Source organism: Hyperolius riggenbachi, chromosome 9 (assembly GCF_040937935.1).
Source record: "Hyperolius riggenbachi isolate aHypRig1 chromosome 9, aHypRig1.pri, whole genome shotgun sequence".
Taxonomy (NCBI): Eukaryota; Metazoa; Chordata; class Amphibia; order Anura; family Hyperoliidae; genus Hyperolius; species Hyperolius riggenbachi.
This window is the reverse complement of record NC_090654.1, coordinates 171,593,368-171,609,492: the sequence shown is the minus strand read 5'-3', so window position 1 is coordinate 171,609,492 and position 16,125 is coordinate 171,593,368. Positions and strand designations below refer to the sequence as shown.

At 44.1% G+C, this 16,125-nt stretch overlaps 1 protein-coding gene across 21 annotated transcripts in view; it reads left to right on the top strand.

Moving 5' to 3' along the window:
• Nucleotides 1-16,125, top strand: part of ERC2 (ELKS/RAB6-interacting/CAST family member 2) — a 1,931,514-nt gene that overhangs the window by 1,414,454 nt on the left and 500,935 nt on the right. For all 21 annotated transcript variants that reach the window (XM_068253678.1, XM_068253677.1, XM_068253691.1 and 18 more), the window contains one exon: nucleotides 3,409-3,556. In XM_068253678.1, coding sequence (XP_068109779.1) covers nucleotides 3,409-3,556 — 148 coding nt within the window. The remainder of the gene's footprint in view (nucleotides 1-3,408; nucleotides 3,557-16,125) is intronic.

The following is a 16,125-nucleotide window of genomic DNA, read 5'->3' as shown; positions in this document are numbered from 1 at the left end:
CAATTTGGCAAAGTGGTTTCGCACTAGAACATAGGCATTCAGGACAATTTCAGCATGGAACAGCAGGATGGTGTGTTTCTTTTAACTCTGATAGTGCCTTCTTTCAGCTTGGAAGGAAGAAGTATGACATTTATCCTGTCTTGCTGTTGCTTGCTGAAATGGTGCTGAACATTTGTGTTCAGGCTCCGAACCATGCATTGCTGCATTCGAGTAACAGTATTACACTGGACATGAACACAGGACCAGGGTACTATCAGAGAAAACAGCATGTCAAAATCTTGAGTGGCTCTAGAGATATAGACTGATGAAGTCAAGATAAAATAAAAGTAAGCAGGTCTTATTGGTCAGTGAAGCGGCTCCTCAATTTAAAGGGAAGGTCCAAGCAAAATAAAAAAAACGAGTTTCACTTACCTGGGGCTTCTATTAGCCCCATGCAGCCACCTTGTGCCCTCTTAGTCACTCACTGCTGCTCCAGTCCCCCACTGGCAGCATGCCGACCTCAGAGGTCGGCGGGCCGCATTCCGTACATTTTTCACGCATTCACGCTAATGCAGAAACATTAACACATACATTTTTATGCATTAGTGGTTCAATGCATAAAACCACTAATTGAACCACTAATGCGTAAAAATGTATGTGTTAATGTTCCTGCACTAGCTGGAATGCATAAAAATGTATGCAATGCGGCCCGCCGACCTCCGAGGCCGCATGCTGCTAGTGGGGGACTGGAGCAGCAGTGAGTGACTCCGAGGGCACAGGATGGCTGCATGGGGCTGGTAGAAGCCCCAGGTAAGTGAAACTCATTTTTTTATTTTGCTTGGACCTTCCCTTTAAAGGGCAAACTGAGAGGCCCAAAAGATGAAAAGTCAATATTTTCATTTTACTCCATTGTCTCTTAAACCTGAGTTGGTATACTCTCCCCATGTTTTCATGGGTCTTGTCCAAATATTCACATAACAAAAAAATACTGGTATGTTACTTAATTACCCTATTACCTGCATTTTGGCTAATTAGATGAGGAAACGCTAGTGTTTTTGGTCTGCAATGCTGTTTCCATCAGTGGTTTTGGTGCGTGTCTCCCTGCCATTCATCTAACCCTAACCTTCTTTCTTAATGTAACACCACTACCTGATACCTAATCTTCACTTTATGAAAATACTCTTCCTGATACCTACCATAAATGTATCCTCTTTCCATAGGGATACCCCATCCCTGCCACCTAACCTTAAGTTACCCCCTAATCCCCCCCAAATATAGTCACCACTTAATGAAAACTCATTTTTTTTATGCACTTTAACCTCCCTCTGATTCTTGTCCAAGAAAATAAATACTACCCCAATGGTATCGCTTGGTCATAAAGGTTTTAATGAATGCCTGCTGCCTTGTCCATAAAACTGCAGGCCTACCAACACAGATCACTGGACCAGAATGAATATATAAAAGTTGTCTTCTTGACTTCACTTGCTGTTTGCTCTTTCTGTTTCTCTGAATAAATTTCAGGCTTCCAAAAGATCAGTTGGACTGTCTAATAGTTTGCATTTATAGACGGAACCGCTTTTATATTAATTCTAGTACAGGTTTCTTTTAATGTATTTCAAACCTACCGGTAAATGGTATACCTAATTTTGGCATGCAGAGACGTTATGAATATAATGACCTTCTATCTTAGGTGAATTTGCTTCAAGGGGAAATGAATGTGTCCCGTGTATACAGATTAATTTCTCCATAAATATGGCTATAATGTCTGAACAGCCTGTAATTAAGAATAAGATTTTCATTACACAATATAACTCCTTTGATCATGACAAAAAACATAATTACGTGTTGCCTTTTTCCAGACGAGATGTTACTAGCACAAGGGGTAATTAGACTGCTTGGCAAAACATAAAGCACAAATAACAATTAGCTGCTTTTATCCTAAACGACCTAAAATATTGCTCAAGAAGCCTTTTTCTTTTTTTTTTGTTTCTTTTTTTTTTTTTGCTGTGTGATTTTTAAAAAAAAATAATTGTGAGTGCCATGTCTTGGGAGAACTGCAGGAAGGACATATTGTACACAAGAGGATATTGATTAATATTTGAAATGCAGGCCCAAACCTTTACCCTACTTCTCTTTCTATTGGCTTTTTATATACAGTAGCAGCTTACGTGTTGTTAGAACTGGACTTTTATTGATTTGTTGCATTTGTTATTGGACAGTGTTAAGTAAAATTGTTGTCTCAGACTCATGCTGCGCTAAAGATGAGCAATTTGATTACAAACAATTGTTTAACATTGAAATATGTCTGATGCAAAGTAAGCTTAAACAGTTGCTCTGCAGAATACACTGACTTCCTGCCCTGTGCTCCTTTTACTGCTGGCCTTTATGACACTAGCCTTCCCATTTTAAAATGGTTTCTTGAATAGCTAATTGTATTTTTTTTGCAGATTCTGCGGGGGTTTTTTTTACCCCTTATGGTTCCTGACAACTTTGGCATTTCAGCCGTTATTTGGCATTTCAGCCGTGTTGTTATTGATACCGCAATAACTTTAACAATACTTATGCCATTGAAGACTTTCTTAACTGTATTGGCTTGTCACTTATTATATGTGTGCACGTGCACGGGGTGGGGGCGTGCACGTGTGGGAGCACACAAGACGCAGAGATGGCAATTAGTGCAGGATGTGAGTTTCACATCTAGGAATGTGCGGGAGCATTAAAATGGCCTTGAGACTTATGTCCAAAAATCACATCTGGTTAACTACACCTATCCTATTCTATTTAGCCTGTTTGCCTACAAACACATTACCTAGCAATACTTACTTTCTACAGAAATGTGGCTCTTCTGTCTATTGAGGCCTACAGCTTGCCACAAACCTGCATAATGAAAATTGTGAAAAATTGCTCCTTCTTCTCAAAGCCACCGGAGAGAACAAGCGAATAGGTCCCACTCAAAAAAATATAAAGCTTGTCTATCTACCAACCAACTATAACCCTTACTGGCAAATTAGAAGCCATTTTTCACATTTACCATCAAGACTGCCAGTAGGCGAAGGTCCAGTGGATAAAACATTGATACAGGAATGGTGAATATGTAACAGACTTTGATTAGAAGCACCCAGCCTAATTATAAAACGTAAAGTAAGAGTATGTACAAGTACACTGATCTTTTAGTACGGATCATTAGTTTTTTTTGTGCAGGGATGCCAAAGACGTTAATTTTTAGGTACCGGTAAGTGACTTGTATGCATAACAGAGGGTTTATGCGTCTACAGGCTTCAAGAGACATTTTCACTTGTACTCATACCCTGTGCCTAGTTAAAAAACTACAAACTAACCTTTTATATTACATTGGTACTTAATATAAATTTATAGCAAGTTTTATGTACTCGAACGGCATACACTAATCACTAGAATTTGCATTTCTAGGCAGCAAGCTCTGCTGGCAGCAATCAGTGAGAAGGACGCTAACATTGCCTTGCTAGAACTATCTGCCTCAAAAAAGAAAAAAACCCAGGAGGAAGTGTTGGCCCTGAAGAGAGAGAAGGACAGACTAGTTCACCAATTAAAACAGCAGGTACGTTCCAGTTTACATACTTAAAGAGAAACCGTAACCAAGAATTGAACTTCATCCCAATTAGTAGCTGATACCCCCTTTCCCATGAGAAGTCTTTACCTTTTCACAAACGAATCATGTATGTCTGATATTGTGGTCCTTACAGTTTCCTGTCTGTGAACCTCATTGCATTGTGGGAAATAGCTGTTTACAGCTGTTTCCAACTGCCATAAAAGCAAGCAGCATCTCCGTCCACTGACATCACCTGCCAGTAGTAAAAACGTCACCATGTGATAAATGTCAGAATATCAATCAGGGAGAGGAAAGATTTTACAATTGGCAAACACTGACTAAATCATTTATACCTAATTATTGTAAAAACTAAGCATTTTTTTTATCACATTATTTTCACTGGAGTTCCTCTTTCCCCATTACAAGACTGTGGGTCGGATTTAATCACAGGTGGTAAAAAAAAACAACTCACAATATGTGTTATGACCATGTATTGCACACAGTTAAACAGCTAATTTAAATTCACAAATTAATGTTTGCAATGGCTAGGTGATTTGTAACTAATGATAGCCGTGTCTTAGAGAACTCATGGAGATGCATGTTATCAGTTTGGTCAGGTGATAGATATGTAAGTCTCTGATTAGCATGGTCATGTGCTAAAACAAGGCAAGACAAAATAACATTTGTGTTGCGTTTTTCTCCTGGTGTACTCAAAGCGCTTGAACTGCAGCCACTAGAGCAGACTCAGCAGGCAGTAGCAGTGTTAGGGAGACTAGCCCAAAGTCCTTACTGAAGAGGTGCTGGCTTAGTGAGCAGGAAGAGCTGAGATTCAAACCCAGGTCACTTGTGTCAGGAAGTGATCACAGCAAATCAGAACTTTGCAAATCTATCAGCTGATCAAACATATTACATGCTTGTCCACGAGTTCTACACATGACCATTACTATTTGTATCTTATGATCACACTGCATGACAGGATGTTTTTTTGAAGGGTATTGATGGACTATTTGTATTGCCTTTTGCTTAATTTTCGTCTCAGTCCCACCACACATCATTTATTGCCTACTGCTTTACTATCTCTATATCAGTGTCTCTTCTAATTTTTAAAATATTTTTTAAACATTTCTTTACTTTTTTTAAGCATATATCACAAGATGCTAAGATTCTTTTATTGGTGTTAAAACCAGATTACATGCCTCTTGCCCAACACAAATTGACTCAATGTATTGTTACGGCTGTGAAGACTCACATTGCAGCCAACTGGAACTCCCCACACCTTTCCTATTTACAAGTGGTCGTCAAGATCAACCATACAATGACATGCAAGCGTATTAACGGCATAATTCATGATTGGTCCCTTCAAACCATAAAGGTGCCCATACACTCGTCAGATTGGCAGCAGACAGATAAGAAATGCATCTGATGATCTATCTGATGCGTTTTTAGAACATTTTTTACCAGGATAGAATTCCAATAGATTTCAGTTTGAAATCTGTTGAAATTCGATCTGATGGCATTTTTTTGCCATCAGATTTCCATTAAGGCCAATGCAAACTGATAAGCAATCTCATCAGATCGACCTAAATTTTCCACCCTGCTAGTTCGATGGAAATCCATCGAAATCGATCGAAATCGGCCGTCGATCGGTCGATTGGCCAACCGATTTGCGATCGATCGATCGATCGACCGCGATCGATCGGTCGGCCAGAAAATCGGCTGAGTGTATGGGCTGCTTAAGTCGTGGGGCACTTGGTCATACATCTACTTGGTCACACATCTACAAATATCTTTCTAGGGGAGCTCAAACTCAATTGGACCTATAATGCTCACACCTTTTAGTTGGGATGCTGATCCATTACTCTTGTCATCCACTATTCATTGTACTTTTTATGCTGTCTTTGCGAATGCTTTGAACTGAGCTGGGTTTCTTTTGAAATTCCTAACTGCTAATTACATTTGACTGTATTTTTATTCTGTTGCTACTCATATGCTGTTATGTTTTTCTCCAGCCCATGTTCTTATGAAAAATGTACACTTTGGGCCACATCCTATTGCTGAACTTGCCAGCGCTAAGCACTGGCGAGTTTTTAATTTAATGCCCGCATCGCCTAATTCTATTTAACTTAAGACCCCCCAGGTGGAAAAGAACTCGCTTGGGCAATATAATCGCCCATTGAGTTCTTTACATGCTATCCTTTGCCCTTTTCATTCCTCCGTTAAACAATGCTTTCCAGCAGACATGAGCATTAGCTTAGACCTGCAGGGAGCAGGTCTAAACCAGCTAACGCATGTGTTGTGCCGCTGCATCTAGGGGTCTCCTCTAATAAGGAGACCCCCAGAGCTCCCTGTCGGGTCGCCACACATCTCTAAAGCCCCATAGATAGCTGTGCTTTCACCCATCATTATACATACCTGCCAGCTCTCGCCGCAAGTTCAGTTGCATAATAACAGTGTATCTGTTACTGTAATTACTGTGTGCATCGGAGCCCAGGCAAAGCATCTTTAAATCTGCAGCCAGGGGCTCCCCATTGGTCCATTGGCCCAGACAATGGACCAATGGGGAACCCCGGGCTTAGACAATGGACCAATGGGGAGCCCTGGCTGCAGATTCAAAGATGCTTTGCCTGAGCTCCTATGCAAACAGTAATTACAGTGACACATACACTGTTATTATGCAACTAGTGACCTTAGCCCGTTTAAAAACGGGCTAGGTCTGCCACTGCGCATGCACGCCCGCCACGTGTGCGCACACACCCGCCGCTTTTGGCCCCATCCTCTCCTGCAAGCCTTCAGTGTCTCTGCGTCCCTGCACATATGCAGTGCAAAAAAGCCCGACCTCTCCCTCCCTCTCCCCGGGCCGCCCTCCGTGCTCCCCCCTCAGATCAGATGCAGAGCAATTAATTAGCACAGCAGAAAGCGTACATAACTACTCACCTCCCTGCGTTCCACTGGCCGCTCACTTGCCGCTGATCTCCTCTCGGCATAGACGCTGATACACACGCTGCTTCCTGATTAGCCGGAAGCAGCATGTGTATCAGCGTCTATGCCGAGAGGGGAAGATCAGCGGCGAGTGAGCGGCCAGTGGAACGCAGGGAGGTGAGTAGTTATATACGCTTCCTGCTGCGCTAATAAATTGCTCTGCATCTGTTCTGAGGGTGGAGCTCGGAGGGTGGCCCGGGGAGAGGGAGGGAGAGGTCAGGCTGCCCTCCCCGCAGCTCTAGCTCCCCCCTCCATTATGGGGGGAAGCTGCCTATCTAACCTATATTGGGGGACACCTACCTAATCTCACCTATACTTGGGGGCAGCTACCTATCTCACCTATACTGGGGGGCAGCTACCTATCTAACCTATACTGGGGGGCACCTACCTAATCTAACCTTTACTGGGGGGCACCTACCTAATCTAACCTATACTGGGGGGCACCTACCTAATCTAACCTATACTGCGGGGCAGCTACCTATCTCACCTATACTGGGGGGCAGCTACCTAATCTAACCTATACTGGGGGCAGCTACCTATCTCACCTATACTGGGAGGCAGCTACCTATCTAACCTATACTGGGGGGCAGCTACGTAATCTAACCAATACTGGGGGGCACCTACATAATCTAACCTATATTGTGGGACACCTACCTAATTTAACCTATACTGGGGGGCAGCTACCTATCTCACCTATACGGGGGGGCAGCTACCTAATCTAACCTATACTGGGGGGCACCTACCTAATGTAACCTATACTGGGGGGCACGTACCTTATCTAACCTTTACTGGGGGGCACCTACCTAATCTAACTTTTACTGAGGGGCACCTACCTAATCTAACCTATACTGGGGGGCACCTACCTATCTAACCTATACTGGGGGGCACCTACCTATCTAACCTATACTGGGGGGCACCTACCTACCTAGCCTATACAGGTGGCAACTATACTGGTTACCTATATTGCAGGCACCTACCTATCTAACTTATACGGGGGGGCACCTACCTATCAAACCTATACTGGGGGCACTTACTTATCTAAATTGTATTGGGGGCACTTACTTATCGAACTTGTATTGGGGGCACCTACCTACCTAGCTAGCCTATACAGGTAGCAACTATACTGGCTACCTATATTGCAGGCACCTACCTAACTAACCTATACCGGGCTCACAGATCTCACCAGCACACCACAGGTTAAAGCGCACCTTTTATTGTGCCAGTATCCACAGAATCCAACAATTGTTTCGGGGCCACGCAGGGTCCCCCTTTGTCAAGGCATATGGTTACATATGGATGTAACCATATGCCTTGACAAAGGGGGACCCTGCGTGGCCCCGAAACAATTGTTGGATTCTGTGGATACTGGCACAATAAAAGGTGCGCTTTAACCTGTGGTGTGCTGGTGAGATCTGTGAGTTTGGACTTTGAGTGTGGCACTGCCTATGCCAGCTCGCCAAGCACCCCGAGAAACGGATGGTGTGCCTGCCTCACTTTGGAAATAATAACCTATACCGGGGGCGCCTGCCTATCTAACCTATACTGGGGGAAACTATACTGGCTACCTATACTGGAGGCACCTACCTGGCTAACCTATACCGGGGGCAACTATACTGCCTCACCTATGCCTGGCTACCTATACTGGGGGACCGGGGGCGGGGGGGCACAATTTTTACAACCTCGCCCTGGGTGCATTTTAGCCTAGAAACTGCACTGGCAAGGTGATAAGTAGCTCCCATCTGCAAGTGCTTATCACCTGGAATAGGATATGGCCCTTTGTGTCTAATAGAAGTGTTTGAAACTAAAAAAGCATCATTTCGAGTTGAGCAATATGTATTATGACCCGCAGTAGAGCGCAGAATTTTTTTTAGTATGCATCTGCTCTCTTTTTCTACTTGAAACAAAAGCCTTACATAAGATTACAAATTGTATCAGGAGTAATGCATTGTCATGGCAAAAAAAAGACATTCATTTCTCATGATTGAGGTTTCTTTTTTTTTTTGTATTGCCATGCAAAGTAATTCTGGTACAGTTTGGTTTCTTTTGCATAACTGGAATGTATCTGTGTATGTATTAGAATAGCCTTATGCTGGGAATACACGATGAGATTCTTCAGCAGATTTAATGTCCGATCGTTTTTCTAATCGATTTCCATTTACTTTTTTGAGAAATCAAACAGAAAAACACTCAAAAATAATATCGGACCTGTCGGAAACAATCTATCTGCCAAAAAATCTCACTGTGTATTCTCAGCATTAGACCTTAATGTAAGTGATTTGTGTACTTTAACAAGCCTGTGTCCTTCATTGATTTACAATTCCACCTCAGCCTCTACCTCAAGACAGAAAAAAACTCTAGTATCTCCTAATCAGCAATGCAAATGTTTGTTGATTTCCTTTTTCAAGTAGGGGTAAAGGAAAAAGTAGCTCCCACCCCCTTCCCCAATAGACAGAAGAATGTCTGCATTGCCTGTCCATATTCCTAACTACTTCTGTGTTATACACTTCTCTATGCTAATACAATTTGCACATATAAATTGCCTTCATTATTAATCAGCTTAGATAATAACCAAAGTTTGTATTATTAATTTATTATTATTTTGGACTTGTCCCTCAGTAAAATGAACATTTGTCACCATTTATTTTTAATGTGTTTGCAGATTCTCATTATGGGATATTAAATAGGATGGAAATTACTATGCATCAAAAATGCAGCATACAGTAAATTTGGCAACTGCACTGCGTCTCATGACATTGTGTAAATTTGAGCAGCACTGAGAATATCACTGTGATTACCTGGTCACATGCATTCTGAAAAAAAGCATTGAATCACATGTAGTAGGGACAGGTTCTAAAGCAGTGTACACATGAAGAGATTTGTAGTCTATCAAATACTGCCACTGCCATTATCTTTAGGTGATAGCGCGACGTGGCAAAAATGGGCGTGGCCATGCTGCGGGAAAGTCGGCGTGGTCATAGGTGGGGCCAAATGTACATGAACATAGCAGTGGTGTAACTTTAATATATTCAATAGGTAGTATTTCACATTTCCAGCACTGTGTAATATGTTGGCGCTTTATAAATACAATAAATAAATAAGCCCCTCACCTGCCTTCTGTCTTGTTTTCGGCTGGCTGGCCTGTGTGCTGTACTCAGCTGGCAGTTATACTGGGCTTGCTGGTGGTGATGCTGAGCTGCCTGGCTGGTGGTGATGCTGTGCCGGCCTGGCTTTGCTGGGTGCTGGGCCTGGGGCTTTGCTGGGTGATTTGGCTTTGGGCTTTGCTGGGCTGAGCAATTTGCTGGGGGCTTCACTGGGGTGAGGTCATTTTTGGGTGTTTTGCTGGGCTGCGGGTTTTACTAGGCTTTGCTGAGCTGGGAGCTTTGCTTGGCTGTACGCTTTGCTGGGCTGAGGCCCAGAGGCTTTGCTAGGCTGAGGGCTTGCTTTGCTGGTCTGGGAGCTTTGCTTTGCTGGGCTAGGGCCCTGGGGATTTGCTTTTCTGGGCTAGGGGCTTTGCTTTGCTGGGCTGAGACCCAGGGGCTTTGCATTGCTTGGACCGTGGGCTTTGCATTGCTGGGGCTTTGCTTGTCTGGGGCCCAGGGGGTTTACCTTTGCTAGGGTCTTTGCTAGGCTGGGGCTTGGAGGCGTTGCTTAGCTGGGGTCTTTGCTTTGCTGTGCCCAGGGGCTTTGCTTCAGCATAGGTAGCTAGGTATTAATGCCTTCAGGATAGGTACCTAGGTATAGATGCCTTCAGTATAGATAGCTAGGTATAGGGGTCTTCAGTATAGGTAGGTAGGTATAGGGTCCTCAGTATAGGTAGGAAGGTAGGTAGGTAAGCATGCGGCCTTCAGTATAGGTAGGTAGGTATGGTGACCTCAGTATAGGTAGGTAGATAGGTAGGTATGGGGACCTCAGTATAGGTAGGTAGGTAGGTATGGGGCCTTCAGTATAGGTAGGTAGGTATGGGGATCTCAGTATAGGTAGGTAGGTAGGTAGGTAGGTAGGTATGGGGCCTTCAATATAGGTAGGTAGGTATGGTGTCCTCAGTATAGGTAGGTATGGTGCCATCAGGATAGGTACCTAGGTATAGATGCCTTCAGTATAGATAGCTAGGTATAGGGGTCTTCAGTATAAGTAGGTAGGTAGGTATGAGGTCCTCAGTATAAGTAGGTAGGCATGGGGCCTTCATTATAGGTAGGCAGGTATGGGGTCCTCAGTATAGGTAGGTAGGTATGGGGCCTTCATTATAGGTAGGTAGGTATGGGCCTCCAGTATGGGGCTTTGTATATGTAGTTAGGTATGGAGCCTTCAGTATAGGTAGGTAGGTAGGTATGGGGCTTTGTATAGGTAGGTAGGTAGGCATGTGGCCTTCAGTATAGGTAGGTAGATATGGGTCCCCAGTATAGGTAGGTAGCTATGGGGATTTGAGTCAGGGATGGTCGTAGTCAGCCAACTGCGCTACGCTGGAACTACGCGTAGTTTTACGCAATTACGCTTCGCCAAACTACGACTTCGAAATCAAATATTCGCTTTGCATGCATTTCGTAGACTACGCATTAAAATACGCAATTACGCGTAGTGGGAAAATTTTACGCGTTAATTCCTCTGTTGAATGCTTATACTGGGAACTCTATGGGCCTGATTCACAAAGCGGTGCAAACTTTTTCGCGGACTTTTGCGCGCGCAATTTGCCGCCATGATCTGCCCACATTAGCACCCGGAACCTGCACTTCCTGTACATCCGTGTATCTACCGATCATACATAACACATGCCGGTATTGGCGCAGGGTCAATCAATTATTACCAACATGTCCAACCATGAAATGACTGAGTAATTTCTGAGGAATTCGGATCTCAAGTCCAGCATCTTTTGAACATTGCCTGATACAGGCTTGCTTTCTGAGCGCAATATATTGGCCATCTAGCCCAAGTGACAACTTAAGGATCGGGGGGAAAACCCCAAGATTATATTGAGATCCACAGCAGGGGTGTGTGTGATGCTGGCATGCAGTATATCGCCGCCCTGCACAGTGTATAACATATATGTGATTGGTTTTCTAGTGGTTTACACATGTGATTGGTTGACAATTGGTTTACACACAATTGTCCATTTACAGAGAGATTTCTCCCACTCAGCATGGGTATGTGTAAAAATACACCCCAAATCACATTATACTACTTTTTTGCACCCTAACTGCGCTAAGGGGCCCAAAGTCCAATGAGTACCTTTAGGATTTCACAGGTCATTTTTGTTTCAAGACTACTCCTCACGGTTTAGGGCCCATAAAATGCCAGGGCAGTAAAGGAACCCCACTAATGACCCCATTTTAGAAAGAAGACACCCCAAGGTATTCCATTAGAAGTATGGTGAGTTCATAGAAGATTTAAATTTTTTTGTCACAAGTTAGCGGAAATTGATTTTAATAGTTTTTTTTCACAAAGTGTAATTTCCGCTAACTTGTGACAAAAAATAAAATCTTCTATGAACTCACCATACTCCTAACGGAATACCTTTGGGTGTCTTCTTTCTAGAATGGGGTCATTTGTGGGGTTCCTATACTGCCCTGGCATTTTAGGGGCCCTAAACCATGAGGAGTAGTCTTGAAACCAAATGTCGCAAAATGACCTGTGAAATCCTAAAGGAACTCATTGGACTTTGGGCCCCTTAGCGTACTTAGGGTGTAAAAAAGTGCCACACATGTGGTACCGCCGTACTCAGGAGAAGTAGTATAATGTGTTTTGGGGTGTATTTTTACACATACCCATGCTGGGTGGGAGAAATATCTCTGTAAATGACAATTGTTTGATTTTTTTTTTACACACAATTGTCCATTTACAGAGAGATTTCTCCCACCCAGCATGGGTATGTGTAAAAATACACCCCAAAACACATTATACTACTTTTCCTGAGTACGGTGGTACCACATGTGTGACACTTTTTTGCAGCCTAGGTGCGCTAAGGGGCCCAACGTCCTATTCACAGGTCCTTGTCAGGCATTTGGTTTCTAGACTACTCCTCACGGTTTAGGGCCCCTAAAATGCCAGGGCAGTATAGAAACCCCACAAGTGACCCCATTTTAGAAAGAAGACACCCCAAGGTATTCCGTTAGGTGTATGGCGAGTTCATAGAAGATTTTATTTTTTGTCACAAGTTAGTGAAAAATGACACTTTGTGAAAAAAAAACAATAAAAATTGATTTCCGCTAACTTTTTTACAAAAAATAAAATCTTCTATGAACTTGTCATACACCTAACAGAATACCTTGGGGTGTCTTTTTTTCTAAAATGAGGTCACTTGTGGGGTTCCTATACCGCCCTGGCATTTTACGGGCCCAAAACCGTGAGTAGTCTGGAAACCAAATGTCTCAAAATGACTGTTCAGGGGTATAAGCATCTGCAAATTTTGATGACAGGTGGTCTATGAGGGGGTGAATTTTGTGGAACTGGTCATAAGCAGGGTGGCCTTTTAGATGACAGGTTGTATTGGGCCTGATCTGATGGATAGGAGTGCTAGGGGGTGACAGGAGGTGATTGATGGGTGTCTCAGGGGGTGGTTAGAGGGGAAAATAAATGCAATCAATGCACTGGGGAGGTGATCAGAAGGGGGTCTGAGGGGGATCTGAGGGTTTGGCCGAGTGATCAGGAGCCCACACGGGCAAATTAGGGCCTGATCTGATGGGTAGGTGTGCTAGGGGGTGACAGGAGGTGATTGATGGGTGTCTCAAGGTGTGATTAGAGGGGGCAATAGATGCAAGCAATGCACTGGCAAGGTGATCAGGGCTGGGGTCTGAGGGCGTTCTGAGGGTGTGGGCGGGTGATTGAGTGCCCTAGGGGCAGATAGGGGTCTAATCTGATAGGTAGCAGTGACAGGGGGTGATTGATGGGTAATTAGCAGGTGTTTAGGGTAGAGAACAGATGTAAACACTGCACTTGGGAGGTGATCGGACGTCGGATCTGCGGGCGATCTATTGGTGTGGGTGGGTGATCAGATTGCCCGCAAGGGGCAGGTTAGGGGCTGATTGATGGGTGGCAGTGACAGGGGGTGATTGATGGGTGGCAGTGACAGGGGGTGATTGATGGGTGATTGACAGGTGATTGACAGGTGATCAGTGGGTTATTACAGGGAAGAACAGATGTAAATATTGCACTGGCGAATTGATAAGGGGGGGTCTGAGAGCAATCTGAGCGTGTAGGCGGGTTATTGGGTGCCCGCAAGGGGCAGATTAGGGTCTGATCTGATGGATAACAGTGACAGGTGGTGATAGGGGGTGATTAGTGGGTGTTTAGGGTAGAGAACAGATGTAAACACTGCACTTGGGAGGTGATCTGACGTCGGATCTGCGGGCGATCTATTAGTGTGGGTGGGTGATCAGATTGCCCGCAAGGGGCAGGTTAGGGGCTGATTGATGGGTGGCAGGGGTGAGGGGTGCTGTGGGCGATCAGGGGGGGGGGGAATCAATGTGCTTGGGTGCAGACTAGGGTGGCTGCAGCCTGCCCTGGTGGTCCCTCGGACACTGGGACCACCAGGGCAGGAGGCAGCCTGTATAATACACTTTGTATACATTACAAAGTGTATTATACACTTTGTATGCAGCGATCCGGGTGCTAGTAACCCGCCGGCGCTTCCGAACGGCCGGCGGGTTACAGCGCGAGGGGGGCGGAGCCAGTCCCCGGCGGAGGATCGCATCACGGATGACGTGATCGCTCCGCCCATGCCCCTACAAGGACCACCGCCTCTGGGCATGAGCTGGTCCTTGCGGGATCCACTTTCTGGCCGCCCCTGTGCAGTGGGCGGTCGGTAAGTGGTTAAGTCAGAAAAAGAAAATGAGTTTTACTCACCTGGGGCTTCTACCAGCCCCCTGCAGCAGTCCTGTGCCCTCGCAGCCACTCACTAATCCTCTGGTCCCCCGCTGCCAGCTAGTTTCGTTTTTGCCGACAGGCCTGTCAGGACTGGCCACGCGTAGCTTTTTCCGCATTCCCAACTGCAATTAGTGCTATTGCGGGCCGCAACGCGTACAAAAATACGTGTTGCCGCATATCTATGCGTTCGTAATGCGGCAACACATATTTTTGCATGCGTTGCGGCCCGCAATAGCGCTAACTAAAGTCGGGAATGCGGAAAAAGCTACACGTGGCAAGTCCAGACGGGCCTGTCGGCAAAAACGTAACTAGCTGGCAGCGGGGAACCAGAGGATTAGTGAGTGGCTGCGAGGGCACAGGACTACTGCAGGGGGCTGGTAGAAGTCCCAGGTGAGTAAAACTCATTTTTTTATGGCTTAAGTGTCCCTTTAAGCCTGCTACACACATCTAATTTTGATTGGCCAATTTTACTACTTTTATATAGTATGAGAGCTTACCTACACACTCTGTTCATAGAATTCAAAATCTGTTGACCCTCATACTACATGGATGTGGTAAAATATGTCAGTTATTAGCTAACCAAAATTGGATCTGTGTATCTACCCTTATGCTGTCCCTGCGGCAGCAAGAGTCACTCCTGGAGCCCTCCAGCTGTGGAAAGAGAAAGGAAGACGAGTAATGATACATAGTAAGTAGTTAATTTTACCATCAGATTTGATCACTCAGATTGAATCTACTGGAAATATCTGCCCTAACATTCTGACCAGAATGAGTTTTCTACTTTATGTCAAAAATCGATGGACAGAAAATGTTGTTTGGGAGTGGGAGATCAATGCAGTGCAATGCAACACTGTGGTTTGATTAATTTTCTGCTGAGATCTATTTAAAATCTGTGTGCGACATGTGGAACGAATAAATCCCTGTCTGAGAAGATTTCTATCAGAGAGGGATCTGTAATTTTGCCACATCAGGTGGCCACCTATCAACGTGTGGCTACCTTAACCAGTACTACCCGCTGTTTTAAAGCGTCCTATTGGTCCCTGTTAAAGGACCAACAGACATTTTAAACTGTCCCCCCTCGCTGCCCCACCCCCCACCATGCTTACCGCATTGGGGAAAGTGAAGAAGCCTTCCCTGAACCAATCGGAATGTCCGTAAGCAAAGCTCATGGTTTCAATGAGAAGCCAATGAGATTTGCTCTTACAACACCCTCTCTGACATCTAATGGTCAAAAAAAAAAGTGAAAAAAAATAATTACATTTTGCACTACATTTTACATGTATTAAATTAAGTAAAAATAAATTAATACCTCCAATCCCCCCCCCCCCCCCCCGCCCATAGTTACCAAAAAAAAAAAATGACAGCATTTAAATAAACAAACAAACATAAAATTGTTATGTTAGGGACTCTGCTGTTCTACTATGTATGGCATGAGAGGGTATGTTACTGTTATATTTGCATATATGGGGTGGTAATTAGTGACGGATGCAAAACTGAAAAAATATACCTTTATTTCGAAATAAAATATTGTCGCCCTATATTGTACTGGGGACATAATTTTAACATTGTAATAACCAGGACAAATGGACAAATAAAATATGTAGGTTTTATTCACAGTAGCATGTTTTATTTTAAAACTATAATGGCCTAAAACTGAGAAATAATGATTTTTTTTCCTTATTTTTCCTTATTATTCCAGTTAAAATGCATTTAGAATAAAATAATTCTTAGCATAATTTACC